The sequence below is a fragment of the Arctopsyche grandis genome, chromosome 1 (genome assembly GCF_051622035.1).
Source record: "Arctopsyche grandis isolate Sample6627 chromosome 1, ASM5162203v2, whole genome shotgun sequence".
NCBI lineage: Eukaryota > Metazoa > Arthropoda > Insecta > Trichoptera > Hydropsychidae > Arctopsyche > Arctopsyche grandis.
In genome coordinates, this window is record NC_135355.1 from 17640564 (window position 1) to 17659425 (window position 18862).

Here is an 18862-nt window from a genome sequence, read left to right on the forward strand (position 1 = left end):
TAAGATACATTGAGATTTTATCTAAAAGGGATTTAAAAAGCTTCTAAATAGACTTTAGCTCACAAATAAAAATGATTTAGTTTATCATTACACAAAATGGTAATGGCCCGGCATGCGTTGCAATGCCACAATAACGCATACAATTCCCGTTTTTGGGAATCATCGCGGGCATGCACACAGTAACTCATGTAAGTGTCATCGCAATCGGTTGGATGGTATAGGAACGCATACAACCCAGACAGACACATATATATAAATATATATATATATATATATATATATATATATATATATATATATATATATATATATATATATATATATATATATATATATATATATATATAGATTACAGGTTCATACATACATACATAAATTTCTTAGACAAACATACAAGATAGTATTAAAAAATTATTATTATTCTAAAAGATATCTAATACAATGTTGTACAAATTGAGCATCATTGATTAATTAAAATGTCTAAAGATACATCTAAAATGTCTATTAGGTAGACTTTTGGCGGGATTTTCATTAATGATACTTTACGATTCTAGGAACTCTTAGATATGCAATTACCGTGATGTATTTTAATACGTTTTTCATACTTGATTCATCATGTCGATCAATATACTTAGCAAGATATAATATAGGTAACACAATTTGGGGAAAAGGGTATATGAAGCTCCTTAAACAACTCGATTTCTTCACCGTTAAGTGTAAAGCCATTACAATGAGAACAGTGGAAGAGTAGTAAGCTTGGAGCTCAGCGATAAGTTTAAGGAAGGCTATCTGTCAGTGTTAAAGACTTAAAAAAGCCATTACAACTGCACCAACGAGACTCGACTTCTTCCAAAGAGCCGTCTTCTTCAATTTTCATCATGAATATGTCAATGGTCTGTCGCGTTTGGATTGGTATAGCTGAATCCTCTAAATTGAGCTTGATCCATGCTGCGCAAGATGTTGTTCTCAACAGGCGTGAGACGAGCTCTTTCACCAGTGAATGCTTTGTCGAAATATTGTGTATCTATTGGATGTCGCTAAAAATAAATCAATAACTAGATTATACTCAATTCTTCTTCTACGTATATTTATATTATTAGTTAAAAAAAATAATGCATAAATGAAAGTGTTGAACTTACAACTTGGGGTTTAAATGGTGGTTCTAGTTGTCGCCTCTCCAGTTTATCCCAGGGAATAGGTCTGAAAAATTCCTGGTCGCATATATCACCGCAGATACATTCTGAACCTCCTAACCTTGTGGTTGCTTCTTTATCAAGCAGCTTTAATGTGTTTAAAATTAAATGTAGATTAACTTCATATGATAAATCAACATAAACGATAAACATAATAATTATACCATATTGAGTATCTGCAAAGCTTCTATGGAAAGAAACCGTGGATAGCTGGGCAGCTCGTTGCATATGGACCAAAAGAGTTCATTTTCGTCGCAGCCGCTGAAAGGACTTTGCCCAATTAACATTTCATATAAAAGTACTCCAAACGACCACCAATCCACGGTTTGATTGTACTTTTGGCCTGTGATGATCTGAAAAGTAGCAATATACCTATTTATTTAATAGCATGCGTGGTTCCGGCTTAGAAAGTGCCAAAACGATATCTACAAAAGCTTGGCTAATAGCCACGCGTGTCATGGTGACGCAAATTCAATGCTGATTTGGTAATAAATTAACAAACAAACACAACTATTCGATTAGTAAGTCTAATTGGAACGTTGAGTCGGTTTGAAAAATTGGAAGCAATTATTTTCACCTCTGGTGCCATATAGTCAGGTGTTCCACAAAATGTGTCAGCAGTCTTGTCCAAGTAAATTTGTAATTTACACATGCCAAAATCAGCTATCCTTGCGTGGCCTTCGTAGTCCAGGAGTATATTATCCAATTTCAAGTCTCTGTATTGAAATAAAGTAATATAAGAAACGAATTTGTAATTTCACACATTTTTCAATTAATTTATTTAAAGGAATGAATAATATTGCTTTGAATTAAAATTAATTATAATATAAACCATTACATATTGTAGTATTATAGATACAGATTAATTACAATAATGAAACAGACTATTATGGGTTTTGCTAAGATAAACCAATTTATATCAGAAATTAATTACTGGTTGAATTTTTGAGATAAAAATATTTTTTTGAATTTCCTCACCTGTAGACGATTCCTTTTTTATGCAAAAATTTCAGACCAGATACAATTTCAGCAGCATAGAACCGACCTCGGGCTTCAGAAAATCTTCCTGTCTGTTGAATATGGAACATCAAGTCACCTCCATTCAAATATTCCATAACAAAAAATAGATGTGACTGTAATTAAAAATAGAAAACATGTAATATATTAGTATAGGTATGTATATGTTACAGTCGACGTGTATTTTCAGTTGTAATATATCCCAACTGGCATTTTAGATCATTCATATTCGAATATAATTACAATATAACTTGTAAATTATATCTTTACAAGCGTAAATACACATTCAACAATGTGCGCGAGTTGTAATATAACATTTGAGTTTTGACAGCCTTGATGTTTTTACAAATGCTTTATAATTCAATAATGCGCTAATATTTGCTAGATATTACAAATAAAGGTAATGAGATACTGTATAAGAATGTGTTCAAAACAAAAATGTGGTTTTCCAACTCAATTTAATAGTCAAGTGACGTTTTAACGAAAGCCTCTACTCTCCATACTACCTGATATCAAATTGAACTGTATTTTCATTTGTAATATATTTTGACCAGTTGAAATGTAATTCGCCATATGAATAAACTTACTTGGGTTAGACGGAATATATTCCAACTAGTCAAAATATATTATAACTGAAAATACACTAAAACTATAACGGTAGTTGGTACCAGGTTAGATGAAATATATTCCAACTAGTCAAAACATATTACAACTGGAAGATTAACTTCAACTACATAGTATATACATATATTATGCTAATATTAACACACTACATTACAAAACGAAAAATCAAATTGGTCACTTACGTCAGTTTGGAACGTGCAAAATAGATGGCATAGATAAGGATGTTTTGTGCCTAAAGCTAGAACTTTCCTTTCGATCAAAGTGCACTCAACATCATCATCTTCCAAAACTACATCTTTCTTCAAACATTTAATGGCATAATAATACTCTGTGTTCTTCAATTCAGCCAAGAGTACCTAAACAGATTAATAATTACAGTGAATATTCAATTTTATGAATAAAATAACATAAGTATTACGTATATTTAGAATTTGATATTCAATTTGTGATAGAAAGTGTGATTATTACCTTGCCAAAACTTCCCTTTCCAAGTACTTTCAAGAAGCAAAAGTCCTCAACCGTGTATTTGCGAAACCGTGGTATTGTCGTTGCCGGTGGAGTCACGCGACCCGACCTTTGGAATGCACTATATGCGGTAGATGCCTCTACAAAATAAATTATGAATGAAATAAATTTCCTTTTTCATAAATTGACTTTATATGTATACATATACATGTGTATGTAAAGTATAAAAATGAATTGATATAATAATTTTGGAAAAAAAATTCAAATTAATATATCAGATAATTATATAAATTTATCCATAAAAAATCTACGTACACATTTGTATGTATAAATATTTAAAATTATTAATATGTAATAAATTAAATAATAGGTATATAATATATTAAATTTTATACATTCACAAAATAAATAGGTTTGCATAATAGTGATGTTCACAGTAATATGGTATCAAATATATATGTACATATGAACTAGATACGAAATATGTATATAAGCTAGAATTTATATACATATTATGTTTGTCACGGTAGCGCGTCGTGGAAATCGCCCCTTTTTGCTCTCGAACCCGTACATATGTACATATGTGATGCTGTGCGACAAAACAGGGAGATTTTCATGGCACGCTACTGGTATGTATGTACATTAAAATAATACATGTAAGGTAGAGGCAGGAAAAATTGATAAAAGTAAAAATTTAAATTCATAACGCCTCTGAGAGTCACACTACATACATATTCACTGCAATGATGCATGCAAATTTTGACAGAGAATGATTCACAATATGTACTAAGCAGCTGATACACAAAAAAAGCACATAAATTCTTCTGAAAGGCCAGAACTATGAAGCCAAAATAGGTGAAACAGTCATAAAAGACAGGGGAACCAGCAAAGATCTTACCGAGAGTCCTATCGCAGTTATTTGGATCTGTGGGTGCTGGTCCAGCTACTGCCCCTTCACCTGGTTCTTCGCCACCCCCTGGATACCCCGAAACACACAACACACCATAAAAATAAAATATCTGCCTAAGTTGTGATGGCAGATCACTCGGAACTCATATAAGAGATCATCTGAATGCTTATAATACTATACTAGATTTACATACGGTTAATTTAGATTATTGATGATATTATCCTATATATGTACATATGTATATGTAAATTGGTACCTTAGGTATGAATATGAATATGGTATATTGTGAATACGAGTTGAAGTCATTAAACGTGTGGCTAAGTGTGCATTTATTGATTATTTGTATTATATAATAATTAATGCGTTTTGATACGAACCAGTGCTTTCAAGACCAAATCAAGGGTTTTAAAATAATTATTTTATATATTAATTAAAATAACGACACATTTAATTTTATTGAGACTTTAATTTCTGCACTTAGATAATAGTATAAGATGTAGATAATACGTGTGTACATCCCTATAAATGTATGTATGTATAGATCGAAATATATGTAGGTGCGAGTACATCGTGGACAACTAACAGAAGTAAATTTTGTTTATGAGATCGTGTTCACAATGATATTACTACATGTCTATTTCTTGGATTCTCTCCAAAAGATCATGATATGATCATGATCTATGATATTCCGTGTTAAGCTTACGTTTTACGTAAAAAAATACAGCCGAGTGTTGGAAACTTACAATATGTATTTTCACAATTGATTGTTCTGGAAAGAAACTATTCCTATATTTTTTATAACTATCTAATTTAATTAAATTAAAAAAGATCATTTACAAAAATTATTTAGATCATTTACAAAAATATGCAAATTAAAATAAGCTCCACAATGGAATTTAATTAAAAAAAATGAAAATTGACTCGCGTGAAGAAAATGCTAATCGAAAATTCTAAAAAAGGTTTACAAAATATGTACTGAGAATCCGTTATTTCTGGTCCGGTTATTATTTTCGAAGAAATGATAAAAGCACACCGAATCCGTCCCACCAGGCACTACCGACAAACACCTGAAGTTATTTTCGTACAAAAGCTAATCAAGTAGTTGGGTTGCGTCCCAAGAAAATCATTTACAATTATGTTTCGAAGTATATTTGATACAAATTATGGAAAAAGCTTGTGTTTCCACATTATAAGCTAATCATCAATATCTCTTGTAACATTTTTTGAAAGCTAGTATTATACTCGTATTAATATATTGTATAGTAATATGACATATTTACCAATTAAATTCTGTAAATAGAATATAACATTTTATGTATGTTTGTATGTATAATATAGAATATAAAATTTTTATTTTAAATAAATATATTGTATATATGTATAATACATGCATACATATGTATGTACATATATTAGGGATTGCAATTCCGGTATAAAGCTATCTATACTGGTATATCGGTTTACCGATACAATTTAAAATTTACCGTAAAATATTATATCGTGAATTAAGTACATATGCAGGCATATTATTGCATAATATTACATTAAAAATCGATGCAAATGGCGTATTGTGTATTAGGTTGTCTGGAATTCGTTTATTTTCAGTATTAAATGTGGCGATTTCAAAACAATACATTCACTGGCAAATAGTAATAAATGCGATCAACCGGTTGTTTCAATTATGATTGAAAATTTCAAATGGTCCAAACTTTAAATAAATAAATATAATTGGTTTAATATAGAAAATAAAAAATAAAAGTTATTTATTATTACGAATATACTTTAATGCATTTATGCGAGTATGACACTATTCACCTGAAATTTATTTGTAATTATTTACGATTCAATATAGGTTAACGTTTTTAGGAAAAGTAACCACATACAGTTATCTAATCCACGAATTCTTTTTCATCTTCAGGTAAATACTGATATACCGGTAGTACCGGAAAAATCATTTACCGTTTACCGGTTTATTGCAATCCCTAGTTTATGCATGCATATCTCTCTTCCTCTTCCGCAGTGAATCTTTCCAGTGTGTATATTTGGTATCGGGGACACTCACTACATGAAAGTACATACTTATTTCTGGTACTGCAGTTATACATATCGTATATAACCGGTACATTGCGCAACGTGCTTCTCGAGTGTCAGATTGTTTCACGGTAGATTCGTTAATATCTATAACGACCTCTTCGTCATCATTAACGTCGAGTGTGCAAAGCTCGAAAAGCTCCAGACGCATCCGTCCATTGCAGAAACGGGGTAGACGACCCAGAGGAATTCATTCAATAATGTGCCAATGCACAAATCAAACCCAACTTCAATATAATTAACATCGCGTTGCCCAAAATTATCAACAAAATTGTTGCAAATAAAATTGCAATTAATATATCGATCGCTTGGTGCACAGATATTGTATGTCCATTATTGAATTTGTATCGAATTTTAAGTTGGTAGATGCTGGAATAATTCAGGTTTTTCCTTTCAAGGTAATTTATGTATACTACATTCGATATAAATTCAAAAATGGACACACAATACAAATCTGTGCACCAAGCCATCGATATACTATTTATGTAATTAAAATATAACACACAAATGTTTTCAATATTGAAATTTTTTTAACGGATGTAATATTTTTTGCGTTTAATATAACATTTATGTACTGTATGTATTCATAAGTATAATCTGAATAATGTTTATAATGATTTTGACTTCATTAAATAATATTATGTACAGCATTATTTTTGCATCAAACAGCAGGGCTGTGGATTCGGAGTCGGAGTTGTGGAGTCACTGCGTTTTGGCTAGAATCGGAGTCGTTAAATATTCGAGCGACTCCAACTCCGATTTTACGTTAAAATCGCGTTTATTTTTTTACTTAATAATATACATACCTATGTATGTACATTCAAAAATACAATGCATTTTGAATTATTAACTAAGAGTAACTCAACCAATGTATGCAGATCTGGGGCAAAGTGTTTCTATCTTTGTCCTTTTCTCATGTTGAGCAGAGGCATGTGACAAATCCGATACGCCAAAGTCATACATATTATTAGTTTCATATATGTATGTGTTTAAGTTTGTTACACAGACATTACTAACAAACTAACCAGTATATTCTATGACAGAATCACTAATAACCATACTAACACACTTGTGAAGAGTCTCGGTGATTACAACAAAATGTCTATACCCTTCAGGTATAAACACGGATTACCTAAACACAATCTGCCTTAGGTCATCGACTTTAGAGTCTTTAATTAATATTATGTATTAGATGTATTATGAGCATTTATAAGAATTGTAAATAGGTTTTTGAGCTCTTTTTCTTATTATGCTGTACATTAACATTAGAATAATATAATACTATGATTACTAACAAAATTAAATTAAAATTGTAAAATAGAAAATGATCAGTAGATCAGTAGCTATTAAAATATATATAAGATATATAAATATATATATTATAAAATATATAATCAACTCACTGAATTTTACATATTTTAAATATTGAAAATCGAAGTCGGAGTTATGTTTTATCAACGACTCCGCAGCCCTGTCAAATAGTCAAATAATTATCAAAGATCAAATATTATATTGAAAGACCGTATTGAAAAAAACGGATTCTACCCAAAGATGTGTATTTACATATGTATGTTTATTACATATATATATGTATATGCATGATATTTCATAATATAGCTAAAATTAAGATAATTCTCATACAGAATTCTTAACAATAAATGAGAACAAAATAATTTTGAATGTAACGTGAACATAAAATTGTAAACTTTATTAAACATTAAACAAAAAAAAATGTTGCAACCAATTCTTATACATTTTCCACGAATTTACAAATATTTGGAGACGACTAAAAAGAAAACGTCTCAACCGGCTATAAACACAGTCGAAATAAAAAAGAAAAGCATTGGGAAGATTGCGTCATTTTCCGACGAGCGAGTCGCTGAGCTTTCACTTGGCATTGGCGTTATGTCTGGCAAGAGCTTTTCCGACCTGGGCGTTCGACACGTTGAAACACGAAAAAAATATTATCGATTTTACCTTTACCAAATTATACACATAAAAGTGCATTTCCAGGAATAAATGTATGCACTTCACATTAAAATTTACTTTACGTAGTGCATCATGCACTCTAAATAAACCAGAACATCTGAGAATAGCCGAGTACCTTTAATTTGACGTATTTTCAGCTCTGGTGACGCCATGAGCTAGTCGTGACGACGTATAATAGAAATGAACGAACAACAGTATCGGCTTCAGATGTCGGTTGACATAAATTATTGATTGTCGTGTTAAATATGACAATGGCAGCTATGTTAAATATGACAATGGTAGATGTTTTAAATATTCACCTTTGTATACAGAACCCAAAGCTTCCACCATCAATTTTTGATTGATACCACAAAGATTGGCTGTCAGCTTCTCGCATTTCTTGTGGCAATTAACATCGCATTCTAATAATTAATAAAAGAAAATAAAATACCAGATATTAAAATCAACATTAACAAATTATCACGGAAGTGACAGTGAGATAATAAAATTTTAGATTCACATTTATGCAACTATAGATAATCTGAAATATTTAAATCACACAAATTCAAATAGAAAGCACTGACAATTTTCTTTTTGTTGCAGAACCATAAGCTGAATTTTATAATTCAACCAATTTACAGATAAAAACAGCTCAATATTTAAAATTGATTTGTAAAATATAATATAATTCCAGAAAACGATTCGAATAATCATTGTATGATTTTTTAACCACATCACCGCCGCATGATTTTGGATACACTTCTATTGAAAACATTCAAAAGCTTACGAAAAATATAGTTTATTTTCAACTTTATTTGTTTTAAATTAATTCATCCATGTCGTTGTAAAGAAACTGAAATTACTTCACTGAAACTGAAACTTCATTTAAGGTACAGAGAATAATGTTCTTAAGAATAACACTTGATAGACGGATGTTTACATAAATGGAATTTAACCTCACATAAATGGATTTTTGATCCGAATATATTTGTACAAATCCATTTTGACACGCGTAAATGTGACCCAACATCGTTCAACTTAGATATATGCAGGGCTTTTTTCCCACGCGGTGGAACGCCGTTCCGGCACTTTTTATGTTTCAAACGAATATTCTATATAATTTAATTTGAATACAATTTTTTCTAATAAAAAACTTGTCAAGAAGTGAGTTCCGGCACCTTTTTTTTAAAAAAAAAAGCCCTGGGTATATTTATTGTATTATTATTATCAATATGTATTATTTTTATACAACTTCTGCTTGTATGTACAAAATAATAATGTAGAAGTATCTTCAAATAAAATAACACCTAGTTGATGAAATCATTAATTTTATTCAACCTGTGTTTGATGTATGTATATTTGCGAAATTATTTAAGCCAACGAAGAAAATTACGTTTTATACTACATATGTATGTACATAGGGTCTACCTCACGAGCCCGAATGTGAAACGCCCGAAAACGCAAATATCGGAAGACAAAGATCGAAAATCGAAAGATAAAAAAGGGTGCATGGTAAACGGTACATACTCACTTAATTTGCGCGAGCAGGATACAACAGGAACAAGAGGAACAGGCTTTTCCTCCCGTATTCTGCGCGCGCACATTAATACGGGAGGAAAAGCCTGTTCCTCTTATTCCTGTTGTATCCTGCTCGCGCAAATTAAGTGAGTATGTACGTGAGTATGTATTGTTTACCATGCACCCTTTTTTTTTGATCTTTCGACTTAAGATCTTTCGATTTTCGTTCTTTGCCTTCCGTTATTTGCGTTTTCGGGCGTTTCACATTCGGGCTCGAGACGGAGACCGATGTACATATAACATTATCGGGTCTACCCCACGGGACCGAAAGTGAAAAGGTCGAAAAAGCAAATATCGGCAGGCAAAGATCGAAAATCAAAAGTTCTTAAGTCGAAAGATAAAAAAAGGGTGCATGGTAAACGGTACTATGTATATATAATGTATATATCAGTGGCATGTGGTGAAATTATCTCTCTTTTTGTAATACAGCCTTGTTTAATGTGCGCGCGCAGGATACAGTAGGAAAAGCCTGTTCCTCTTGTTCCTGTTGAATCCTGCTCGCGCAAATTAAGTGAAGATGTACGACGGGGGGAGAGAGAGTTTTACCGCACGCCACTGATATATTTATAATATATACTAATCGTTTTTCATATGTATGCATGGTAATCGAACATTTTCGACTTTTTCACGGTCACCCAACATTATCAAATTCGAAAAATAGTAAAATACATGGGTTGCCACATACACAAGTGAATCAGCATATTTTGCATATCGAGCATAACCGGAAGTCATAAAAATGTCATTTGTAACGACCGTTCAGTTATGGCTCGCGACCCCATCTCGTTGGCATCATCTCACCTGGCCATCTCTCACCTTAAACTTTGACGATGGCCTTCCTAAAGGCAAGAACAACAGTCACGAGCTGCTATCGTCACGCCTACCACTTGGCACAAGCGCAAACTGCGACATTGCGATCGGAATTCGAGACCCAAACCAGAACGAACCGCAATTCGAATAAAGACAGACCGACTACGAACAAGACACTTTCTTCAAATGACCACCACCCTCTTAAACAAGAGTGGGACGGAACTTAAAACAGAGTAAACATAGAGAAAATTCAATCATGAGAAACAGTGCCTGGCAACGAGCGCCGTTTAACATAACAAATGTGACATTCGACAAAAATATCAAAACAAGAAAATTGCAATTTAAATTATGAGACGAGTCTTTTCACGACATGACATGTCGATCAACGAACGCTTGCGAATCGACTTAAAATATTTTCAGTTTAATTTATATGAAATTTTGAAATTTCATAAAAAGGAGACAAGCAAATGTAAGCTTTCAGATTCTGCATACTTCGTTCAATTATTATAAAAACGCCGAAAGGTATCCGAGAAAAAGATAAAGCGAAAATTATTCTCTAGAGCAGCGATTCCCAATCCGGTGTACATGCTTGGTGGCAAAGGGTGCGTAAAAAAATCAATGACGGAAATACGGCATAGTTTTTGCTGATTTTGACGAATTACATAATTAACTTGTAGATTTGCAAAAATTACTGTGTACATTTGTCCGTCTCACTTCCCACTATTTTCACTTATGCAGGTGTTACAGGTTGATAGGTTTCAAATTCTTATTTAAAGAATGTTTCGAACATTATCAATCGAGGAAAACTAAAACTTGATAAGTTTCAAGTGATAAAACTAAAAAGGTCGATTAAAAAAGAATACAATTTTATAATGTAATTTTGGTAAAATTCCAGAGAGGTTATAATCGTTATAAAATAATCGTATAAGAACGTTATATTCGTTTTTCCACAAATAATATTTTTTTTCACAAACCTTAACCAAGCAGAGCCTATTGAACCTGCCTTGCTCGCACACTTCTTGCTAAGTGGATGTTATCCATTTATATTATAATTACAAATGATTTCACTCGTCATTTAATGGAAAAATAACCGAATTTATTATTTAAAATAGAAAGTAGCCCAATAACACATGTACATATATGCATTTAATTAAACTTTGAATGAAAACGTCACCGATTGAAAAAGCGCCGAAAATATTTTGAATCATAAATTTTAATAACAATACCGATAAAAATCTCGCTGTGAGTACAATTATATATATATATATATATATATATATATATATATATATATATATATATATATATATATATATATATATATATATATATATATATACCTTTATGTATGTACATAATTGTCAATTATATATAGGTATGTATATCGTATATATGTATGTATATATAATTTATAGTTAAACTTCAAAATTAATTGATTAAAATTACAAAATCGTACTCCGTATAATGCTTTTTAGTCATAAATGGATGCAATGATAATGATATATGAAATGTTCTTATTGTTATGGACAATTATTGGTTAATATATGAATGTATATACATATGTAGGTATAAGATCATAATTAATGTTTTATACAGTTTTGAAGTATGGTGAGCTATGTATGTAAGTAGGATTAACTTATAATATAAATATTATATTATAAAATACGTTTTGATAAGATACTTAGCACATGTCATGTATGTATGTATGTATAATAATTGATAGCCCAACCTTGTCGATAGCCCATATTCATTTCATCTACATACATATGTATGTGCATACTTCTCAAAAATTGGAAAATATTATTATGCGGTCTACAAAATCAACACAATTACGAACATTGCAAATTAAATAGCGGAAAATATTTACAGCCTCTACACAATATATATGTAAATAGGACGTCTTTCGGTATACCTTTTTTAATACAAATGATTCCAGCTGGTGACGTAGGTGCTGATGAGTCGAATCCAGAATCGTTGGAGCTTGTCGAAGTCCTCACGTCCTTGTCACTTTTGTTCTTTGTCACTTCACATTCGAAAAACTCATCCTCTTCGGATGATTCCGAAGACTCCGTTTCTTCCTCGCTCGAAGACTCTTCCTCGGAGCTGGTCACGTTTCCTGCACTTAGTCTTGCTCGTCTTTGTGCTCTGAGGTCGGCTCTCTTCTGTAAAGGTCTCGGAGTTGCTATCAAGGGTCTTAGCGCAGGTTCGGCCTTGACAATACGTTTCTTTGGTGAAGGTGCCTTCGGCAAAACTATAATGTCTTTATTCAAGATAGTACTGGTTTTCGAATATTTTTTGCTCGAATTTAGTGATGTGGGCTCTTCCACTATTGGCAATGGAGTAGTTTCCTTCTGTTCAAAAACATTTTTCTCTACTTTATTTTCTTCATTCTTTACGCCTAATTCTTCCATTTTTGGTATATCTTCCTTTTGTTCTTCCGTAATGACAATCGGAATAGGTGATTCGGGTTTCTTAATATTTTTATCATCCATACTAGCTTGAGATTCACCTTCGACATTTGGTTCAATTTTATTAGGTTTTTCAATATTTTTATTTTCCACAGCTACAACAGGTGGCTCACTTTTTATTGTAATCGTATTAGGTTTATCATCAGTTTTGTCTTCAGCAACAGTTAGTGGTTCACTCTTTACTATCTGTTTAATCGCTTCCGATTTAGTTTCACACGTTGGTTTTACTTTTTCTTTTTTGGCGATAATTTCTTTCGTGGATTGTTGTGTAATTTCAACTGGCTTAACTTTTGTTGGTGAATTTTTAGTTTTAAGTGCTGGTGTATCCTTTACTTTTGAACATTTTGTTTGATTTTCAACTTCTTCTGCCATTGTCTTATTTTCTGTTACTGGTTCCTTTTTAACCTTGGCAATTTCTTTTTCATTGTCAATTAATGAATTAAATGTTGGAATATCAGTAGCGGGCTTGGTTGGATTTTTGTCAGTTAGTTCAACAACCTGTGTTTCGTTTTTAGCATTTAGAATTTTATCTTCGCCTTTGTTTTCTTTCTTAACTATCGGCGACGCTACAATAACTTCCTCTTTTGTTTTGGAAAGCAGATCGATGGTTTTTTTCTGCGGTATTACTTTTTCATTAATTAAATTTGTATCATTTTTTGACTCGTCCGCTGGGTTCAATTCTTCTTTTGGTATTAAATCAAAAGACACTTTTGAATTCGATTTTGTGAGAGGAGTTTTTGAAAGCACCTGTACTTCGTTTATTGTTTCCGTTTTTATCAAACTTTTATCATTTTTAGCCAAAGTCTTATCATCAATTTTACAAATATCTACTATTGGTGAATTTGCTTTTTTAGATAATTCCACTTCTTCCGCAATTGCAATCTCCTGAATGGCATTTAGTTCATCTTCTGGATTCCAAAAAATTGATTTTTTAGTTTTTTCTGCTTCTTCTTGCAAACGCTTTCTTCTGTCTTTATAATATATTGTTTCTCTTTTACCAATTTTGTTCCAAAAGTCATCTATGTCTTCTTCGTTGGACTCGTTTTTTTGTTTATTGACAATGGTTGACTGACGAGCATTCTTTTTTTCTTGTAATAATTGCGGCATTACTTTCTGTGTTTCGGACTTTTTTGATTCGCTTACTTCTAACTGTCTTTTATCTAGTTGAGTATTTGCCTTTTTTGGAGAGGCTTTTTTCTTTTCAACTTTTGACAATTCCTTTTCATTCACAATTTCATTTTTTTCGTCACACACCACTTCATATTTTATATTTGAAATTAACTTCGGTTTAGGCTTAGCAATTTCTTCGATAACGATATCGTCTACTTTTATTTTCAAATTGGATTCTACGTTGTTTACTTGAACAGTTGATGAAATTTTTGGTTTAAACTTTGGAGTTTTAACCGATGGTTCTACAACCTTCAACTCAGTCGGAGATTCTGCGATTGCATTCATTTTGAGAACTATTGGCTCCTTAGGATTTTCCGTAATAGAATCCAATGTCGCAATCATACTCCCCGACGAAGACTTCCTTATTTTTTGTGAAGTTTTTGGCGCTATTGATACGGGAGATTTGTCTCGTTCTGAACTATCAATCATCTCATTGATCGCATTGTCCGATTTTGTTCTTGACTGTGGCATGCCAAAACCTTCTGTTAGATTATCCAAAGATTTTTTCTTTCGCTTAGATCCAATTTTGCTAAACTCGGTCGCTGCAGAGGCTTCTGGCTCCGAAAGTCCAACTTTTGAAATGTCTAATTGAGTAGTACTCAAATTCTCACCTCTAATGAGGGCATCAAAAATTTGAGATTGCTCTTCCAACATTTCTTGTGAAAATCTTCTGTGGTTAGCTAAATCTTTTTCATTAGCTTGCTCACCTTTGATCGACATCCTTTTCGAAACATTCCTTTGAATCGAATTATGGTAATTTTCCTCATTTACTCCATCACAATTTAAAACTTTTCGTATGCTATGCCTTTTTGAGGAATTGTGTCTTTTTATAGGAGTCGGAGTTGCCATATTTGATTCTGTATACGTGTTTAAGTTTTCTTTCCGTTTCTTTTCCCTGTATTCTTTTTCTAAGAGCGCTAGTTCTTCTTCTTTAGTATCGCGTATTAAGAACTTTTCTTTTAACTTTTCTCCTGGAGTCTTCCTATTAGTACGCTTATCCTTATATTCGAGGTCTTCTGACAGGTTTTCCCTCCATTTTGACTTGGGACTCTGTTTCGTGGGACTGAACAACGGTGAATTAATATTAGATGTGTCAGTCAATGATGGTGTGTCGTCTTCTTCTTTTTTGATCGAACCCCTTTCTGTTTTCGGCGAATCTCTATCCTTTCTTCTGATAGTATGAAGTCTGACAACAGGACGACTGCGTCTAATCGTACTCCGTCCACGTTCTATCCCCGAAGCGTCTTTTTGGACGTCTGCTTCATCTGCGTCATTGGTGACCTCTGACCTTGGCTCGGTTCTCGTGTATTTATTGCGGGACACGTCTATGTCGGCAGTGTTGATTGTGATCGGCTTTTGCGGTTTGTATTTAGGACTGAGACGAGATTGAACATCAGGACTGAGTCTTTTAAGGATATTGGCCGACCCAGCGACACGGCGCGCTGAAGAATTCTCATTGATGGTAGAAAGATACGGTGAATAATTTCTCGTCGGAACATAAGTAGACCGAATTCCAGAATAGGAAGAAAGAGGACTTCTAGAGTATCCTCCTAAAGAAGAGTGGGTACTATAGTTGCCACCGGAGCTGAGGTAGGGGCTACTGTAAGAACCTGAACCGCTGTAGGAAGAGCTGGATCCGCTGTACGGAGAGCTGGATCCACTGTACGGAGAGCTTGATGATCCATACGAGGAGCTTGGTGTTCCATAAGAGCCCAACGAGCCGCCGTAATACATGCTCAAACTGGACAAATCCGAGAACAAAGGCATAACTGCTACAAATGTCAGCAAGGGAGAAGGGGCGGCACTTGCAGATCAAATGAACTCACGCACTACTCAACTATTATTTAACAACGTGTGTTGGTGGTTCCCGGTGCTAATTTCGAGCGGTCATCTCATGGCGGCGGCTGGTGCGGCACTGGCCGCGGTCATCTGACCCCCCGCCCCTGATCAAAGAAATTATTTTGTCTTGCTCTAGAAATACACATGTCCCTCTGTTGTGGGGAGGGCTGATTTTCCGCGAGTCACCCAGGTGACATCTGCACTTAATATTTCGTTCCAAATCGTATTGAACTGTACGTACGCGAGATGCGTCTGACTATCAGTGGTGTAGAAGGAGATATGTATATTATACGTTGATATAAAATAATTTTCGTATATGTACATATGTATACAATATGTACATACGTGCGTGTACTTCGCTGTGGTTATGTATGTACATATGTATGTCAGATTTAAAGCATAAATTCGAAATTGTACGAATTGATTATAGTAATGAGTTGACTAAAATTTGTAATTATAAACAAACATTTTTATGAAATGTCTGTCATTTTTGCTTGTCGTTCTGGCTGTCATTTTATAATTTCAACTCCGTGTCAAAATTTTTCAAAATCGCATAATTTTTTAAAATAAGAAAAACATAATAATTAAATTTTTATATGATAGTTCTACGTACGCATGCATGTACATATGTATGTGTGCTACGCGTGCTCATCATTTTTTATTTTTTTCCTTAAAATTTTTATTTAATTGTATGTTTGTACTGGTAGGTAACTTGCGGGTATTTTTAATAGAACAGTGATGTGCGGTTGTTCTTATACTATATTGCCGGAAAACCGTCTCGTTCTCCGACGAAAGGGTATCTCAGACTGTATTCGTTGGGGGTGGAGGGGGTGGCCTCGTGTAGAGGGCTTTATTGGTTTACTTCATTGACCTCTAAAGTGGGCTTATGATATGACAGTTCTCTACCTGGATTTATCGCATATTTAAAAGCTATTGATGCATTCTCGCGTTTTTTAAAAGGAAACCTCCGTAATAATAAATTGTAAGTCGTATTATAATATTGCCTTCATAACGTAAATTTATAAACGACTATTTTAGTGAATATCACATTAAATTCAAAAAATCAGTTGTAAATACATTTATAAATGATATCGAATCAATCAAAGATATGCTCAATCTCGAAATCAATCTATGAAAATCTCCAAAAGTTAATTTTTTGTTTCTAAATCACTTTTCCGACTGCATCCATGCTTTATCTACTACAATAGAGTGTAAATAACCGGGGTTATATATACACCTTAGCAGAAGTTGACGATGGCAACTTGGCTTAAGACGTCACCAGAGGCGCGTGATCGCAACTCTTGGTCCACTGATTTATTCAGCAGCGTAGACACGCGGAACACGTTTCAAAATCGCGTCTAATGATTCTACTCGATCTTTTTTTATTTATTTATTTTTATATTATTTTCTAACGAAGTCGTGGGTGTATTTCATAAACCAAAATATATAAAAACAATCAAATTTTTTCGTCAAACCAAAAACTATTGAACAAGAATCGTTTGACGTATTGGTAATTAAACTAAACAAAAAAAAAACCACTAACCACACCTAATCCAGTCACTCTTTGAAAAATTTAGTAAAGCACACTTTTTTATACGTAATATTTTTTTTCTTTTGGGTCACATTTAGAAATATCCCACGCTTGTTGCTAAAATACAATAGAATTTTCAGCCATTAGTATACTTGCAAAAATAGACTGTAGTATTGCAAAAATCAAAGAAAAAATGAATGTGGGCTAAGGTAATTAGTGGGAGTGTGTATTTAGCTTAATTTTCCTAGAATTTTCCAGAATAACAATGTGATTTTGGGAAAAAGCGCATTGATTACAATTTGGAATTTCGTGGAAAACAGTAGTTTTTTCACACTAAGATCGAAATTCTCGGACAAAAGAACACAAATTTAGATGTCTAGCGACCGAAACCTTCCAAATTTGAAATTATTGTGCTGAAAAAAACATTTTTCATGAAATTTTCAGGTCCGATAATGGAGGTGTCGCTTTTAATTTTATTTTTGTTAGCTAGTGCGACAAAGTTCAATGCTTACGCATGAAAATTAACGAATATGCGATGACGTAATTTCTTAATTTCATTATATATTTTTTAATTCATCCAATTGACAATGTTGGTAAATAGCGTGCGGATGGGTGAGAGCACGATCAATCATATTGTTGTGGTGTTACGGCCAGTGAAAGATGGCCGTTGATTATGAGGGGCGAGTGAGCTCTGACGTACGGACTACAGCTTGAAGCATCACTATTTTGGTTTGTACGACCCACCCACGCAATCCGTCTGAGAAAACTCTGGCAAGCTGCTTCCACCGTGGAAAACGTGAAAATACGCTCGTCTGAACCAATACGACCACGATGATCGCTCACCAGCGATGCATTGCAAAAGAAGCTCTTTATCAGCAAAGTTTTTTCTAGATAATCAAGTCTACATATTGTGATATAACATTTCAATAGATATAGATACATACATATATCAGAGATGCTTCCCAATTTTCGTGCACAATCTTTCAGCATAAATATGTGTACTCATTTGTTTTTCAACTATAGTTTCGAATTTGCTCATTCCTAAACAAATGTTACAATTAGGGATCCCAATCGAATATTCGAATATTCGAGTATTCGAATTATTCGTCTGACTTTTCAGTCATTCGTTATTGGAATATTTCATCAACTATTCGAGTATATATATATTTTTTTATAAACATTCAAAATACATATAAATACA

The 18862-nt window shown here is 33.0% G+C and overlaps 1 protein-coding gene across 3 annotated transcripts; it reads right to left on the reverse strand.

Moving 5' to 3' along the window:
• Window positions 1–489: 489 nt before the first annotated feature.
• On the reverse strand, window positions 490–16393 carry LOC143911113 (uncharacterized). 3 transcript variants are annotated; one of them, XM_077429862.1, is made up of 10 exons: window positions 12566–16393; window positions 8589–8690; window positions 4198–4275; window positions 3303–3439; window positions 3017–3190; window positions 2172–2326; window positions 1771–1909; window positions 1358–1546; window positions 1140–1280; window positions 490–1037 (listed from the first exon to the last, which is right to left on the reverse strand). In XM_077429862.1, the coding sequence occupies exons 1-10, from the start codon at window positions 16056–16058 to the stop codon at window positions 888–890; spliced, it is 4758 nt and encodes a 1585-aa protein (XP_077285988.1). In that variant the 5' UTR covers window positions 16059–16393; the 3' UTR covers window positions 490–887. The 3 variants fall into 3 exon arrangements, with proteins under 3 accessions (XP_077285988.1, XP_077285998.1, XP_077286007.1); XM_077429872.1 differs by lacking the exon at window positions 8589–8690; XM_077429881.1 differs by lacking the exons at window positions 4198–4275; window positions 8589–8690.
• Window positions 16394–18862: the final 2469 nt, after the last annotated feature.

What these genes read in the sequence shown, in the direction of transcription:
- LOC143911113 (XM_077429862.1), bottom strand. Translation starts at nt 16,058, where the DNA reads ATGCCTTTGTTCTCGGATTTGTCCAGTTTGAGCATGTATTACGGCGGC. An exon ending in TTTGGGTTCTGTATACAAAG is followed by an intron (nt 4,276 to 8,588) that starts GTGAATATTTAA and finishes CGGGGTATCCAG; the next exon opens with GGGGTGGCGAAGAACCAGGT. An exon ending in AAAAAAGGAATCGTCTACAG is followed by an intron (nt 1,910 to 2,171) that starts GTGAGGAAATTC and finishes ATTTCAATACAG; the next exon opens with AGACTTGAAATTGGATAATA.